Source organism: Medicago sativa, chromosome 1 (genome assembly GCF_051527215.1).
Source record: "Medicago sativa cultivar Bolivia chromosome 1, Bolivia_mono, whole genome shotgun sequence".
In the NCBI taxonomy this organism is placed as follows: Eukaryota; Viridiplantae; Streptophyta; class Magnoliopsida; order Fabales; family Fabaceae; genus Medicago; species Medicago sativa.
In genome coordinates this window covers 85,408,001-85,424,388 of record NC_140749.1, presented here as the reverse complement: position 1 = coordinate 85,424,388, position 16,388 = coordinate 85,408,001, and the positions used below count along the sequence as shown (strand labels likewise).

Sequence of the window (16,388 nt, the reverse complement as noted above, 5' to 3'; positions counted from 1 at the left end):
TAAATATTAGAGGGAATGATATTTTGACATCCAATTTTCAACAATTTTTTAGGGACAACCTTTTTCCTCCATTCTTATTGGACAATAACAATAGAGAGAGAAAAAAGAAGAGAGAGAATAAAAGTATAATGAGAGTATGAAAGAGAGTTGCCACAAAAGTTGTTGAAAATTGGTTGTCAAAATATCATTCCTCTAAATATTATTTTCATTAAAAGATTGTGTACGCTTTTTCTTCTTAAAGCTAACGTACACTTATTTCTCAACACCTATCAACAGTCAACATTAAAAAAAATAAAAAACATATCTTCTATCTTTTCTCCACCTACACAATAGTATCCGTACTAGTAAAAAAAATCATAAGCACGAACACTAAACTACTTTTTTTTTTGTTGTTAAGACACTATCCTAGTACGAACTTCCTACACAAACAATTTATTCCTCAATTTGGTACTAGTAATGGGTGTACTAATGTTTAGATATTTTTCTTAAATTAAACTAAAATGAATAACTCCACAATGAAATTTCAGTTTCATCAAATTCCACGTCAGCAACACCACAATCACTTCCCCAGTAATGCGCCGGTGACATTAGCACCATGTTTCTCAAATACTCCGGCACTGTATCCTCTTCTTCCTCTCGTTGCTCCATCGCCGTCTCTGCCACCGCCACCGTTGATGAAGATTCACTATCCTTCCTCTCCTCACTATTCTCAAACACACTCTCCGGCCTGAAAGCCTCCGCTGCTTCAGCCGCTGCCTTTTGAATATCCCTTGCATCCGCCGTAGCCGGGACCGGCAACCTCCATGCAGAATCAGCAAAGTTAAGACAAGCAGACCTTCCCCTCAACGCAATCGCCGCAACATCGTGTGCACGCGCCGCCATCTCCGGTGTAGGAAATGTTCCTAGCCAAATTCTGGTTTTCTTGTTAGGTTCTCTTACTTCACAAACCCACTTCCCGGAATCCCTCTTTCTTACACCACGGTACACAGGGTGACGTGTTTCTCTGAACTTCTTCCTCCCTGCACGCTTCTTCGGCATGGTTTCTGCTAGAAACCTCTCTGAAGATGATGAACATGGATCATGTGACTCCGAAAATTGATTCATAGTAAACATGTTCCAAAGAAAAATCAATAGTAGAAGAAAAGTTTGTTGTAATTCTAGTTGAAAAAACAGTGTGGTTAGTTAGTACTTGGTAGTAATGTAATTTTTGTTTTTGTTGGTTGGATATGATATTGTGTGTGTTGTTTTGAGAGGGAAAGTGTGTAAGTTGAAAGATGTATATATAATAAAGAAGAGTGAAAAAATGAAGTGAGGTAAGGAGGAAAGTGACATGGCGAAGGTGTAGTGTTCTGTCAATGAGAAGAAGACAGCTAAGTGTTTTCCCACGGTATGTACTATGGTTAAGGAATTGAATGTGGGACATGGGTTTATTTTGGGTTAGCAAAAATGGTCTTGGCAGAAAGTCTGTGTGTGACACGTGTTGTTTGTTTCCCAAGGTGGCAACTTCTAGATTTACAAATTTAGTATTAATATTTGGATAAGAAAGTTTTTATTTGACTGATAGTGACAGAAAGGAAAAAGAGAAGAAGGTCACTAGAAGTGAGGAATTGTGTGTGTGTTGGGCTCTGGTGACTCCAAAATCCAAATGATGTGTCTTTGTCTTATATTAAAAAAGATGACATCAAAAAATAAGTTATTTATTTATACTTGCAAAGTCTAAATTAAAATTAATTATGTAAATATTACTAATAATGAGGTTTTAAATTTTAATTTTTTTTACGACCCTTATGCTAAATTTAAAAAAAAAAAATCATTGAACTTTTGAAGCAATGGAAATCTAAAAGGTAAGTCATTGCTACATGGAGGATTGAGAATGGCAAAAGTGAATCTTTGTTTGTCAAAGTCAAAGTGCTGGCCTTAGATCTTGGGTTGGGTGGGTTTGGCTCAAAAGTGACGTAAATAAAGAAGGAAACTGTATTGGTACAAGAGGATACAACTCTCACCACATGATCATATTTAACTACATTAGTATAATCACACACAAGCTGGGTTTTTGTACGTTGGGGGTACAACTCATGTATGGTATTCAAATTCGTAAGCACATGTTGCAAAAGACTCAAAAATCTGTTTTCTTTGCTGGTAGTATTATATTATTTTGATTACCTCATGCACGCAAAGTGTTCCCTTATTCCTATTTTCAATTTCTTCCTCTTTTAATATTTTGATAAAATTTATTTTATTTGACGCCAAATCATACAATTTCTTTGCATTTTATTTTATTGATCTTTTTTTTTTTTAAGGTGTGGTGTGTCAAATTTTAGGTTCGGTGTTGGATTTGTATATCTTTCTAAGGGTTAGGCCGAAATAAAGCTCAAATAATAGAAGGTTTGCCATAGTTTTGGGGTGTTTGTTGTATTGTATGCTAACAGAAAAAGAAAAGATTGCATTCTTTAAGTCGACAGCTAGGCTAAACTAGACTTAACATTGAACGAAACTTCTGTGCGTGACATCCCTCCTTTCCCTCACTTTCCAAAACACGGTTGTTAGTTAATACCGTCCTTTTAATTTTTTAAAATTTAATCTGAGTTTTGGTTGTGTCATGATGAAAATTGATTTTAGTAAATGTGATTTTTATTAAGAGGTGTGTTAAATAACTTGTCTTTTAGTGAAGATCATTAAATACTTGAGATCAATCACTTTACTCTCTTAAATGTGTGTGTTTCAAGTTAGTACTCTCTCCGGTCCTATTTACAAGAGAAAATTGACTTTTTTGATACATTGAATAATTTATGTATCTAGTCAAGAATCTAAACCAAATACATAAATTATTGAATGTATCTAAAAAATTAATTGTCTCTTGTAAATATGACTAGAGGGAGTACTTTATTTTTATATTGGAAATAAAGCATAGAAAATAGTAATACTAAAATACTATAAATGTATTTACCATTTACCACTCACCATTCATATTTGATTAATTTTAGTAACACCGCATTAACTTCCGGTTAGACACCTTTTGACAAAATACCATCTCTTTTCTTCACTTTCGTTTTTTACCTTGTAATTCTAGCGTTCTACTACTTTTTTTAAGTACAATCATGACTCATGGTGTAAATTGAATTTGCGGAAAAATTATTGTGAACTTTATTCACGTATATATCACTCTCAATATTTTAAATCCCGATATGTTATTTCAATTTATGTATACCCTCAATATTTGTAATATTTTACTTTGCTCTAACATGCTCAGGGCCGTTCTTAGAGTTTTACGGGCCGTAGGCATAATATGAAAAAAGGGCCCTTACATAATACATCATAATTTTTTTTAGCTTATTGTTGTGTTTTTTTAGCACTTCATTTAGTTTTTTTATTTCGCTTTTCCCTACCAAATAAATGGTTTTTAGACAACATCTGAAAACAAATTAAATACTCTATATACACCAAAACAAAATAAAATATCGTAGAAGTAGAAAAAAAAATAGCACATGCGAAGTATACTGAAATTTTAGCACCTCATTTTCAACTAAAATAGAATTTGCTTTGTTATGAAAATTATCCCAATTTCTTGGATAATAAATATCGTCGATATTTTTAATATTAGTGAAGCACATTATTAGGAACAAAAGACCCAAAAAAATATCACCAATTTTTTCGATAATAAATTTTCAAGCATATTATTAAGAACAACCAAAAAAAAAATTATTGGAGGGTGTATATAGAAATATTTGTGCTGCATGGGATATAAATAGCAAATCTCACTAAAAGGGCCAAAAATATTAACAGATTACAGCCCATTCCTATATCATGTCAAAGTTTGGGTCTTTTCAGAGAAGTTTGCTATATATACCCCCTAAAACCCAAATATTTCTATATACACCCGCCACCTTAAAAAAAATTTGGACCCCCTACCGGCAAGAGCCCTAGGCCGTCGCAATCGCGGCCTATGCCCTAGGGCCGGCCCTGAACATGCTAACAGGGTTACAAGAATGAATCCAATGTTAACAGGATTGCTTTGCATATTCAATTCACACGTGACATGTACATGCATTCCCATATGTTACAAACAAAATCACATACCTCTGCCATATCTTACAATTCAATTCACGTCTTAAATTCACATGTGCTAGCAATTCAATTCATGTATGTCACGGTGTTACCAAAAACCTCCAATTCATCGTCTTAAAACAATATCTCCGTTTTGGTACAAAACACAACAAGGCCCAAAATATATTCAAAACAAACTTAACGCAATATAAAATAATAATAATAATAATAATAATAATAATAATAATAATAATAATAATAATAATAATAATAATAATAATAATAATAGTAGTAGTAGTAATAGTAATAGTATAAATGAGAAAAGTCACATACTAACTAGATGCAGAAACACTTTGGAAATTATGTATTCCTTTTTGAATAACTAATAATTTTCTTTTTCAATAAAAACTTATATTTTTTATTCTTTTAATAAATGTCATAAGTATTAGAAGAAGAAAAAAAAGGTGTCATAAATAGGAGGACAATATTAGAGCATCATTTTTTAGGGGTAGAACATTTTTATTTGTGTAATTGTGGTTTCAATATTTGCGTAAGGGATAAGTTTTATATTATACACATGTTAGTTTTTATAATTAGATCAATAAATCTTACTATCAAATGAGATATGATGTGATTTATTAATTCAATATAAAAGACATCCTTCTGCATGGTACATTAATATTTTACTTATACACATTAAACAATATTTTCTTTATTTTTTTTTTTTATAGAAAACATGTAGATTGATATATGAATAATTGACGAGTTTGAGACTAACATTATTGAGAAGACCACATTATATTTCTAAAATATTGATTACAGCTAGTAATATTTTCACAAATTTTTTATTAAATTTTTTAGACAAGATAATGAAATATTCCAATCCAAGGTAAATAAAATATTATGATTCAAAGCTCACTCATTCATCTCTTTTTAATAATACCAACGGAATTTGAATTCAAAACCTCCTTATCATTTATGACAAGGGACACACCCAACACCTACAACAAAGTCGAGCTAGAAGTCTACCCTCAAAAGAGCCAATTTCGAGGGGAGATGAAACCAACCCTCCTACACAAGAGCGGAGACACAAATATAAAAAAATAAAAAATAAATTCCCGCTCAAAAGCTCCCAAGCAAAGCCCCTACCCAACAAACTACCCGTCCCACCATATAGTTAGTGAAGGTGAGAAAAACACAAGAAGGGGGGTTGAATTGTGTTTTGGAAAATTCTTCGTTTCTCCTAAAACTGAACACACTGATCAGAAGCTAAGTGAAACAACTTCTGAAGAGGTAATCAGAATCTAAATGCAGCGGAATAAAATAGAGAGAGAGAAGAAGAACGACACAAAGCAATTATACTGGTTCCTTCCACAATTCGGAAGTAGTCCAGTCCCCCTTGCACTTCTAAGGAGATTTCACTAAGAGTAATATCTGATTACAATTGCTCAAGCACACCTGCAAGAGACTTCCTTTACTCAAGCACACTTTGCAAGAGTCTTCCTATGCTCAAGAACACAATCAAGAGACTTCCCTGCTCAAGCACAACTGCAAGAGACTTCTAACTAAACAAAATTACACAGAAAATTGTTTAAGGTTGAACACTTGATATACAATCAGAGGTGCTCACAATACAAATCAGATACAGGCTCAATAACTTAAGAATTTCTAAGATGAAACTTTGAGACACGGAAATTCTAAGTGAATGCAGAACAATTTCAGCAGAGGTTTGGCACTTTTAAGAATGTTGTGAGTCTTTTGTTCAGCATTGCCAAATCTCTAGGTCTTCACTCCTTTATATAGAGGTGTGAAAGAGACGTTGTGAAATTGCCAGCACATCAAAGTGTCGTTGTTGAAGCTTGATCTTTCACCAATGATCTTTTGCCTGATTTGGTTGTTGTCCTATGAAGAACCAATTTGAAATCCATTCCTTATCCCAAGGAACATCTATGCAGGCGAAGCCGTATTCTGGAGCTGTTTTCTTGTCTTGTAGTGTGGACACAAAACAGAGTAGTGGAGAAGGTGGTTGTACAGTTCGTATAAAGTACAATGTCAACGCTTTCGTCCAAAATTGCAAGCACATGTCTTCAAACACCTTTGAAATGACCGTTGCAAAAATTCTACTGATCTTTTGTTGTCCTTTGATGAGTTTCGATTCATGACACAGCTCTTGAATCCTTGAATTTCTCAAATTCAGTTGATTTTTCAGCTTCTGGTGATAATCAGCTTCTGATGAGCTTCAGCTTCTGATGAAGTCGCTTCTGAACTATCTGCTTCTGATGACTATTCGCTTCTGAAGGCTATCCGCTTCTGTTGACCTTCAACTTCTGATGACCTTCAGCTTCTGATGACTTTCAGCTTCTGATGACGTCATCATTCTTCAGTAGCACTTATGACTTCAGATGCACTTCTTTTCAGATGCTTTCAAGCTTCCTTTTCTTTAGTCCATGGCTCTCTATTTGTTCTTCAGAACCTTTATATAGTGTAAATTTTTAACTATGGTCCTGTACACTTGAACAAATATTAGCTAGTCCAATTTATAATTTTTAATACCTTGTTATCATCAAAACTCTTTAAGGTTCATTGTTAAACACATTTTGTTCCAACAATCTCCCCCTTTTTGATGATGACAAACAATAGTATTTAAAATTGATCAATTGTTGTTAATCTAATTAACAAGTTGACTTTGGGGTTCTGAGGTTTGTAAGCTCAGAATCTGAGGTTTGTAAGCTCAAACTTCCCCTGAGTTTGATAGTCTTTAAGGTGAGGTTTGTAAGCTCCCCCTAAGTTCTATCCAGGTTAATTAAATTTATTTAGGCGCGTAAAAATAATATCAGAGCTTAAAAATTTAAAGAATTAACTTATAGAAGAGAAGAATGGTTCAATTAATTTTATTTGAAATTTGATACTCCTTCTTTCGTTCATAGCTTTTACCTTTAAGGTAAAAATGATAGAAGTTTTTCATAATAATTTTCAAATATCATTAATGGGGCTCAGAGCCTTTAAATACTATCACATATACTCCCCTTTTTGTCATTATCAAAAAAAATAAATAAACATAAAGGACAAAAGGATTTGAGAAAAACTCAAACAAGAAGAGAGTATAAATATGATCAGAACCTATAGTAAATCAGTAAATCAGAGCAATGAATGTAAACAAAAATATTCAGGCATTGTTAGTCAGAACCATTAAGAATTCAGAAGCAGTAAGAAACGTAAGACAAGAGGTATTCAGAAGCAAGAAATAGAAAAGGATTAAAACAAACAACAAACAAAAATAAACACTAAGGTGTGCAACTAAGGTTTGGTTTGCAGTTGTTTCATCATCTTTTCCATTTCTTCTGCTTGTTTCTTCAACTGTTCTTCAAGAAGTTGTTGCTTCTGGAGAAGAGTCAATTCCCTTGCCTTAGCTTCTTGCTGTTGCTGTACTGATAGGGCCAAACCGCAAGTGCACGGCCTATCGAAGTAATAGTAGTAAGTAGAGTTATCGTTCCGCTAGGGAGTTGTTCAACTTAATTAACTTTTAGTGAATGATTAGAGGAGAGAAAGTTAATAAAAGAGAGTTTGATTGCTGAAGGTAAAAACAATAATAATAAAGGGCCTTAGGATCATTGGTTCATCATAATGACTAATCCCTCACTAGACAAAACCTAAACATCTAATTTCATGATTTACACACTAATTTCTAAAGACCGGTTTCCCTTAGCCCCTCACCTTTCCGATGAAAGTCCAGTGAGAGTTTACTTCTAGTAACCAAGCCTATTTCACTGACATGATTACTAGAAGATGCATAGAGGATTGAAACTACTCTTTGTCTCAATAATTGCAAAGACTATTTCACTGTTTTGCAATTATTGTCTAGATTCACTTGTTCCAACATCAAGACTCCGCTCTCGCTTTATGAATTGATGTTTGGGATGATGGATTAACGATTATCAAACCCTCCACTTTCGCTTCCACAGTTTGATAATTGTTAATCCACGTTAAGACGGTGAATCTAGATTAGAAATTAGGGTTACATAGAAATTAGGGTTTAGACATGTTTTGTTTAGGATTGAGTCATTAGACTCCCCAACAATCCTAAAACGAAGAAGTCTACTCACTCATGTTCATCGTAGACATGGGGGAAGAAGAGAGAAAATAACAGTAAAGTAAATTGCAAAGAAAGTAAAAGGGAAAATAAAGACTTTTATTAAAATAGCAATTGAAATAAACAAAGTAAAGGATGATTGTTTTATGGTGGAGAGCTACTCTATTTATAGCTTTACAATCGACTTAGAAACTAAGCAACTAAAGGGATAAAACGGTAAAGCTGCAACAGGGTAACTTGGGCCCGAAGAAAAGCAGCAAAAGAGCATCCTGGGGACGGGCACGGCCGTGCCACATGTTGGCACAGGCCGTGCCAAGCTTCTGAGTTTGGGGGAACATATTTTTGTCCCGTATCTTCGTATTCTTGCGCTGTATTTGTTCCAGTCCTCTTTCTTTTGCTCCAAGGCACCTTCCACCATATATTTATTCCTAAAATAAAATAAAACACAATTTGAAGTAAAATATTCTAAACTAAAATAAAATGCAATAAAATAAAATCAAATCTAAAATAAAACTAAACTAAATAAGGCAATAAATAAGACTATCTATGACTCATCAAACTCCCCCACACTTGAATCTTTGCTTGTCCTCAAGCAAAAGGCAGCAAACATAGCAGCAACAAAAGATTTGATTATGGCAATATTAAGAACAAAATGTCTCAAAAGAAAGGCTTTGCTTCAAGTACACTAATTACAATTTCAAATATTCCTCATGAACCTATTCTACCCAACATCAAGTCTCAAGTGAGTGTGTGTGTGCAGTCCAACCCTTTTATTGCTCCTGTATAAGACAGATATTATGAGGAATAGGTTCTATCCTTAGTGCTAAAGTAACCGAGAAAAGTCCTTTCTTCATTTCATATAAGAGTGATGGGAATTTAAGTTAAGATTGAATTAATTTAACAATTAAGCACAAGGGGCTGCAGATGCTTAGGGGCTATCTATCCTCGTAGGAAGTCTTCTCGGATGTAATTGTCCTTTCCCCCTAGATTCAAAATCACCCTAAACAGTGCTGCAAAATTATTATTTGTTTCATCTCCGCGTAGGAAGTCTTTTTGGATGTAATTGTCCTTTCCCCCTAGCATTGATGAATTTGTTTCACTTTAAGTTCAAATTAAGGAGTCACCACCACAATTAGGAAGTTAGGATGTAATTGTCCTTTCCCCCACATGTTGGTGCCATTCTCCCGCCCCATTTAACATTAACAAATTAAAAAGAATATAACAATTAAGAACAATTTGATTAATTTTCCCACACAAACTTATACTACTTTTACTCTTAGGACTTTTAAAGGGTCTAAGTTAACACTAAAGATAGAACGTGTTCCTTAAAATACCTATTCATACATTTACTCAAGGATTGCAACCGGGTGCTTTTCTCATTGGAGAATTTTCACATTAAAACAAGATATGGGTATAGCAAGAACACAAGAAACATATGAAACTACTTTCATGTACAAGAAGCAACCTAAGGAAGAGACAAAAAAAAATTCATGTCATTTCTACATTAAAAACAAGCTACTAGTCATGCCTTTTGCTATAAAAACAAAACAAAAGAATAAAGTTCAAAGGAGTTTGGGAACACTACGACTCTAGACACTTTATTAGCCCCCCCCCCCCCCCCCCCCCCCACACACACTTAGGGGAAGCATTGTCCTCAATGATTCAAAGAAAAAGAAATTAAAAAGAAGAAGAAGAAGTAGAAGGAGAAGAAAGAAGGAGATGAGTAGAAGAAGAATGAGAGAGATAGGAAGAAGAGAAGAGAGGAAGAGGAAAGCTCACATTTGTTTATTGAGGTCCGTAAGGAGGACCTTGAAGTTGGAGGTGTTGCATCATCCGACGGAGCATCTCATTATTTTCATCATTGACACGGTTGCCCCTTTGAACTTCATTGCGAAGGCCGGAGATTTCAACACCTTGCCTTTGTTGCTCGGTGCTCATCCTCTCGATCTCATTATGAATCCATGTCCATCTTTGATTTTCATTAAGCTCACCGGCTGCATGGCCATAGTGCCCCTCTTGGTGCAAGTTAGCACCTTCTCCCTCATCATGGTGCAAGTTAGCACCTTCTCCCTCTTCATCATCTTGCTCACCAAGAACCTGCACATCATTAACATACAACCAATTTTCTTCCACCTCGGTGGTAGTCCGAGATGGGTTAGGCAATAAAAACACGATTGGCACATTTAGCTTAAGTTGGTAATGGAGTGGTGGACGATGTTTGATGAAATTCATAGCAATAAGGGTTTCTATATTAAGCCTATTGTTTCCCTCAATTGATTTGATCCCCTCATCTTCACCTACTCCAAAACACCTAGCTTTATATGTAATGATGCCACCCACCACTATGTCTCCTCTACCGACCGGTCTAGTACCGACAAAGTCTAGGTAATCAATCAAATAAAAACAAGTATTGACGGGGTGGTCGTGGAGCATTGCCCATAGCATGAACAATTCATCGGTTCTAGTGTTCCCTAGCTCGGTTCTACCCCAAATAGTGCAAGCCATTACCCTTTGGAGGTACCTAAGTACGGGGTTGTGGATGTTGCTAGCTTTGTTGGCTCTAGGAACATAGTTGGAAACGCCGGTGATACGTGTCCAAAAGGCAGCTGGGTCATAGTTATCCGATTTTAGGCTAGGATCCCAATGATCATGAATATATCCTTCATTTGCAAAACCTAAGGCCTCACAAAAGTGCTGAAGTGACATGTCATAATCAATATTCATCAACCGAAAAACAACTCTATGGTTAGGGTTATCAAAATTCAACTTATCTTTAGTGAAAACAATTGAGCTTAAAAATTCATAAGTGAAGTTTTCATAACCCCGCATAGGTTTCAGCAAATTAGTCCAACCTAACTTTCCTATCAACCTAGAGACATCATCAAACAGCTCTAGCACATCTAAAGTATTGGGATCAGGATAACGAGAAGGATGCAAGTGTTTAGAGATTAGAATTTTATACCTGTCCCGTTGCTTGTTGTTTTTGAAGTTTATTCCATGATTCTTCACTTGTGCTTGCTTCTTTGGGGGAGGTCCTCCTTGAGAGCTTGCTGGTTCTTTACCACTTTGTAACATCCCTAATTTTCATCAGCTATATTTTCATGTTTCTCTATGTATATATGTCCATTTTAAAATCACTAACTACTATTTTAAGTAATTATACGAGTACATATGTACTAGTTATTATTGTGATATTTTTAGGTCCTAGTTTATTGATGAATGTGTATATTTATATTTTTAATTACTCCTAGCCGTTGTCTCACTTTAATTAATTATTTTATAGATAGTTATATTAATGCATCAGTAAGTGACGAGTTTTTCCCTACATGCTTGCTATGAAGTGATGATTGTATACACATTTATTTGATTTAGTGATTTCTTTAAGTATTGATATCATAATTATTTATTTTTCTATTCTATCTATCCTCTAAAATTAGTTGTATTTTCATGTGACTATTTTGAAGAATAATATTTTATTTATAATTGAATAAAATAAAGAGAAGAAAAGAAATTAGGTGTGAGTGTGCTTGGATTAGCTAGGTACTTCAATAACAAAACAAAAGAAAAATAGTGGCATGTGCTTTATGACTTAGTCTCAAGGACTAAATCAACCATTCTCCTCCCACGTTCTACATAAAACCAGCAACTCCCTCCTAAAGAAATGGAATATTGGGATAAGATCATGAGGTATGCTGCCGTATGCCAAGTAACCCACTCCACACCCAACCTCTCCTTAATTTCTATTAACTATTAATATACATACATGTTGTATCGATTCCAAACCAAAATTCGGTGCACATCTTAACTCTCTTTTCTAAGACAATTCAGCCTACTGCAATCAAGGAAATAGAAATCCATTTGAATTCTCTCACCCTACAATTAAGTACCGATTTTCTCATCTTTTCCTTCAACTATTTATCATTCACGTGAAAGAGGGTTAAGAGAACACTAGTTTTCATACTTTTGCAAATATCACAAAGAACCCATTGCCAACATTGATACAAGTTTTACCCTCATCCCCTATTTAGCAATCGGCCTTCCTAAGGCTACGTGCACACTATTTTGTGTGAAATCTTAAGATTGTTTCTTGGACCCGTGAGAACACTATGTGGCTCAGAGCGCATGTTAGGAAGGAAAGCTTTCATGGAGTAATGATCGGTGTGCCTTGATTTAGAGTTGTTCGATTAGGAAGGAAAGCTTTTGAGGTAAGGGCTCTAGTCTTGACCATGATCTAAATGAAAATGATAGGTTATGATGTTGAATTTGATATGCTTCTTGATTCGATGGTTGAGTGAAAAGATTTATTATGTTTTATTAATTTTCTTGTAGTTGATAATTATAAGAATTGATGAGTTGCAATTTTGTTAAAGTATGTGTTTTGATGAATGTGTAAATATTGATGATTGCTTATTTGTGAAATGAAAAATGTTGTTGAGTTAAAATGATTCTATGTGGTGTATGTGAGTTAGAGGCTGTGTGCAAGTTTATTATTTTATGTGGTTTAAGTGTCAAAGAATAAATAAAGAAAGAGTGCATAGCATGCATATCATTGCATTTGATGGATTCTTAAGTGCCAAATGGGGCGATTCAATGAAATATTAAGTGCCAAAAAGGGCGATTATCAAGTGCCAAATGGGGCGATTCAATGGAATATTAAGTGCCAAAAAGGGCGATTATTATATTATTTTATCAAGTGCCAAATGGGGCGATTCAATGGATTTTTAAGTGCCAAATGGGGCGATTATTATTATTTCAATGGACTTTAAGAGCCAAATGGGGCGATTATTATTATATGCCAAATGGGGCGATTCTTTATTATATGCCAAATGGGGCGATTAAAACTGTTATGCCAATTGGGGCGATATATCCGGATCATTGTCTATTTGCATTTCATGCATCTGCATCGACGTCTTGAGTCTTGTGTTTGTTCTTATTATATTTTTGAGTGATGAATATTTTAAACTAAAAAGAAATGATTTTAGCACAATTCCTTGATGATGGTTGTATACTCTTATTTGATGTTATAATTTATTGTTGATTTTATTTCATGGGTGTTGAAGACTAACCCTTACAACCAACATTTTAGGTGCAAAGGAGATATGATGTGTGCATGATGTTTTTCTTGAAGCATGTACGCGGGGAAACAAATTTGGGTTTTTCTGATTTGTAATTTTAAAGGTTGTTTACTTTTAAGAATTTTAACTAAATTACTTTAAAGAATGTTGTCGAAGTTTTGTTAGGAATTATTATTGAAAAAAAACGAATAGTCTTATTTTTCTAAAAGAAAGAAATATAAGTAATGTTTTGGATTAAAAATCCAGGACGTTACACACTTCTTCTTGAAGCCATTGACCCTTGTTGGAATTGGTTTTGAAGGTTTAGGGTTTGGGAGGATTTTTGGTGGAAAGGATTAGTTTAGGGTTGGGGTTGATGTTTAAGGAAGGTTTGTTGGTTTGGATGTGGAGATTGGTTAAGGTTTTGTGGTGTTTGGGTTAGGTTTTGAAAGATTAGGGTTTTGGTGAATTATGGGTTTGAATGGATGAAAGATGTTTTTGATTGGTGGTCTTTGTTTTGGATGAAGTATGTGGTTGATTGGTGAAAGAATTGAGTGATTTGGTTAAGAATTTAGGGAGATATGAGGGTTTGAAGGTTTGAAGGTTATGGAGGTTTAGAGAGAAGTTTGAAAGATGAAAGAGGGTTGTTGTTTGTGAATGAGGAAGAAGAAAGAAAAATTTGGATATATGGGGGTGTAGAGCTCGGGCACGGCCGTGCCACCTATTGGCACGGGCCGTGCCATCTTTCTGACTTCATCCATCATTTTTTTGCTTCAAAACTTGGCACGGCCGTGCCATACCTAGCACGGGCCGTGCCTCTTCTCTGGTCCTGGGGCTTCAAAATTTTTCCATTTTTTTTGAATCAACTTGGACAATTACCTACAAAAATACTTAAAACAAAGAAAAACAAAACAAAAGCGATTAAATGCGTGGGTTGCCTCCCACGAAGTGCTCTTTTAATGTCATTAGCTTGACGGTTAGAAAGAGTCCTTAGAATGGATCAAAGATATCATATTGTGTAGATGACGCTATAAAACGTTCTTTCACAACATGATCGTTAAGCATACAACAAGAGTAAAGAGCGGGACCTTTCATAGCGTTTTCCAACTCGTATCCTACCATTTGATCACTCACTTGAAAGACTATCCTACCAAGTTTAACATCAATGAGAGCTCCCGCAATTGCGAGGAAAGGTCTACCTAGGATTATAGGGACGTCATCGTCTTCTTCAATGTCAACGACTACAAAATCAGTGGGGATGTATATCCCCTCTATCTTAACAGGTATGTCCTCGACAAATCCTACAAGTTTCATGGTAGAACGGTCAGCTAACTTTAATTCCATTTCGGTAGGTTTCAACTCTCCTATCCCTATCCTTTTAAGAAGAGACAAAGGCAGCAAACTAACACTAGCTCCTAAGTCACATAAGCCTTTGTTTATGGTTTCATTCCCAATTTCACACGGTATGGCAAAGCTACCTGGATCTCTAAGCTTAGGGGGTGCTTCTTGGATGATTGCACTAGTTTCCTTAGCCAAGGCTATTGTCTCATTATGCTCTATAGCCCTTTTCTTTGAAAAAATTTCCTTTAAAAACTTGGCGTATAGAGGCATCCTAGACAAAGCTTCAGCAAAGGGAAGTTTAATGCAAATCTTCCTAAGTATGTTGACAAATTTTTCAATCTTACCCTCTAGTTTAAGCTTTTCAGGATTTAAGGGGGATGGAGTTTTGTTTTCTTCAAGTGGTTTTGCTTCTTCTATCACAACTTTATCACCTAAGGGCTTGACATTTTCTTTCCCAATGTTTTTAACCTTAGCAAAAGTTTCGCCTAACTTACTACCCCCAAAAGATATAACATTAACTTGGGCTTTGGGATTGACTTCGGTTTGACCACGAAAGACTCCGACGTTTGGGAAGAGGTAGCCACTTGTTGGCCTATTTGAGCGATTTGAGTTTCAAGCATTTTAGAGTGAGTAGCAATAGAATCAACCTTGGTATTGAGCTTGGAAAGAGAATCATTCAGAAATCCAGTTTGGTTTTTAAGTTCTTGAAGTTGTTTGTTTTGGTTGGCAATAGAATTTTCCAACAAAATCTCCAAATTGGATTTCTGAGTGAATCTTTGGTTGTTTGCATAACCGGGTGGTGCTACTTGTCCATAGGGATTTTGGTTTTTATAAAAATTTTGATTTTGTCGCATCCCTTGGTTGTATTGAGCATAATTCATTTGCTCAACACCATTAATAGCACTACCTAGTTGGCAATCAACACCAGCATGACCGGTTATACCACATATTTCACAAGAAGGAGTAGAAGCAGAATTGATAGCACTAACATTGAGTTTTTCAAGTTTTTCGGTTAGTGTATCAATTTTAGAAGCAAGGTGGTCATAGTTAGAGACTTCGTACATACCTGCCTCCTTTTTGGAGGATGAAGAACTAGTGATGGCTCTCTCGTCGGTCCATTTGTAATGATTCTGAGCCATGTCTTCAATTAGGGCATACGCCTCCATGTAGTTCTTGTTCATAAGTGCTCCACCTGCAGCTGCATCAACAGACATCTTAGTGGTATAAGACAAGCCATTATAAAAAGTGTGGACTATAAGCCACTTCGCTAGTCCATGGTGGGGACAAAGTCTTAGCATTTCTTTGAAACTCTCCCACGCATCATAGAGAGATTCCCCATCTTTTTGGTTGAACCGCGTGATTTGGTCTCTAAGTTTAGCGGTTTTAGATGGTGGAAAGAAACGGACAAGGAATGCTTGCCTCATCTGATCCCATGAAGTAATGGAACCGACTTCGAGGGAATGGAACCAAGCGCTAGCTCTATCCCTTAAGGAAAAGGGAAAGAAGTCTTACGGCCTCTTGGTTCTCCTTCATGGTTCCACTAATTCGTAGGAAAACAGAGATGTGGAGATTGGGATCCTCAGTGGGGGATCCCGAGAATTGGTTTTGCTACACCAAGTTAAGTAGGGCAGGCTTAATTTCAAAATTGTCATCCTCAACCGTTGGGTACACAATAACAGCTTGTGGCTCAGCCGTAGACGGCGTTGCATACTCTTTGAGAGTGCGATTGGCCATGGCGGTGTTATTTTGTGCCGCTCTCCTTCTTCTATGCAAATACCTTTCGATCTCGTTGATTATTACAACTCGATTTCTGGTTTTTCGCATAAAAATTGAGAACCCAAGAAGTTAACGATAACAGA

The 16,388-nt window shown here is 35.5% G+C and overlaps 1 protein-coding gene, 1 long non-coding RNA gene and 1 other non-coding gene across 3 annotated transcripts; 2 read left to right on the top strand and 1 right to left on the bottom strand.

Moving 5' to 3' along the window:
* Positions 1 to 162: 162 nt before the first annotated feature.
* Positions 163 to 1,249, bottom strand: LOC146958488 (dehydration-responsive element-binding protein 1A-like). The gene has a single exon (XM_085740010.1). It carries the CDS (start codon positions 1,111 to 1,113, stop codon positions 496 to 498), a length of 618 nt encoding a protein of 205 aa, XP_085596136.1. The 5' UTR covers positions 1,114 to 1,249; the 3' UTR covers positions 163 to 495.
* Positions 1,250 to 11,732: 10,483 nt separating this feature from the next.
* On the top strand, positions 11,733 to 13,425 carry LOC146958487 (uncharacterized). The gene is made up of 2 exons (XR_015024650.1): positions 11,733 to 12,339; positions 13,221 to 13,425. It is a non-coding gene; the product is annotated as an uncharacterized LOC146958487 (long non-coding RNA).
* A 2,373-nt stretch (positions 13,426 to 15,798) lies between these two features.
* LOC146958486 (small nucleolar RNA R71) lies at positions 15,799 to 15,905 on the top strand. The gene has a single exon (XR_015025153.1). It is a non-coding gene; the product is annotated as a small nucleolar RNA R71 (small nucleolar RNA).
* Positions 15,906 to 16,388: the final 483 nt, after the last annotated feature.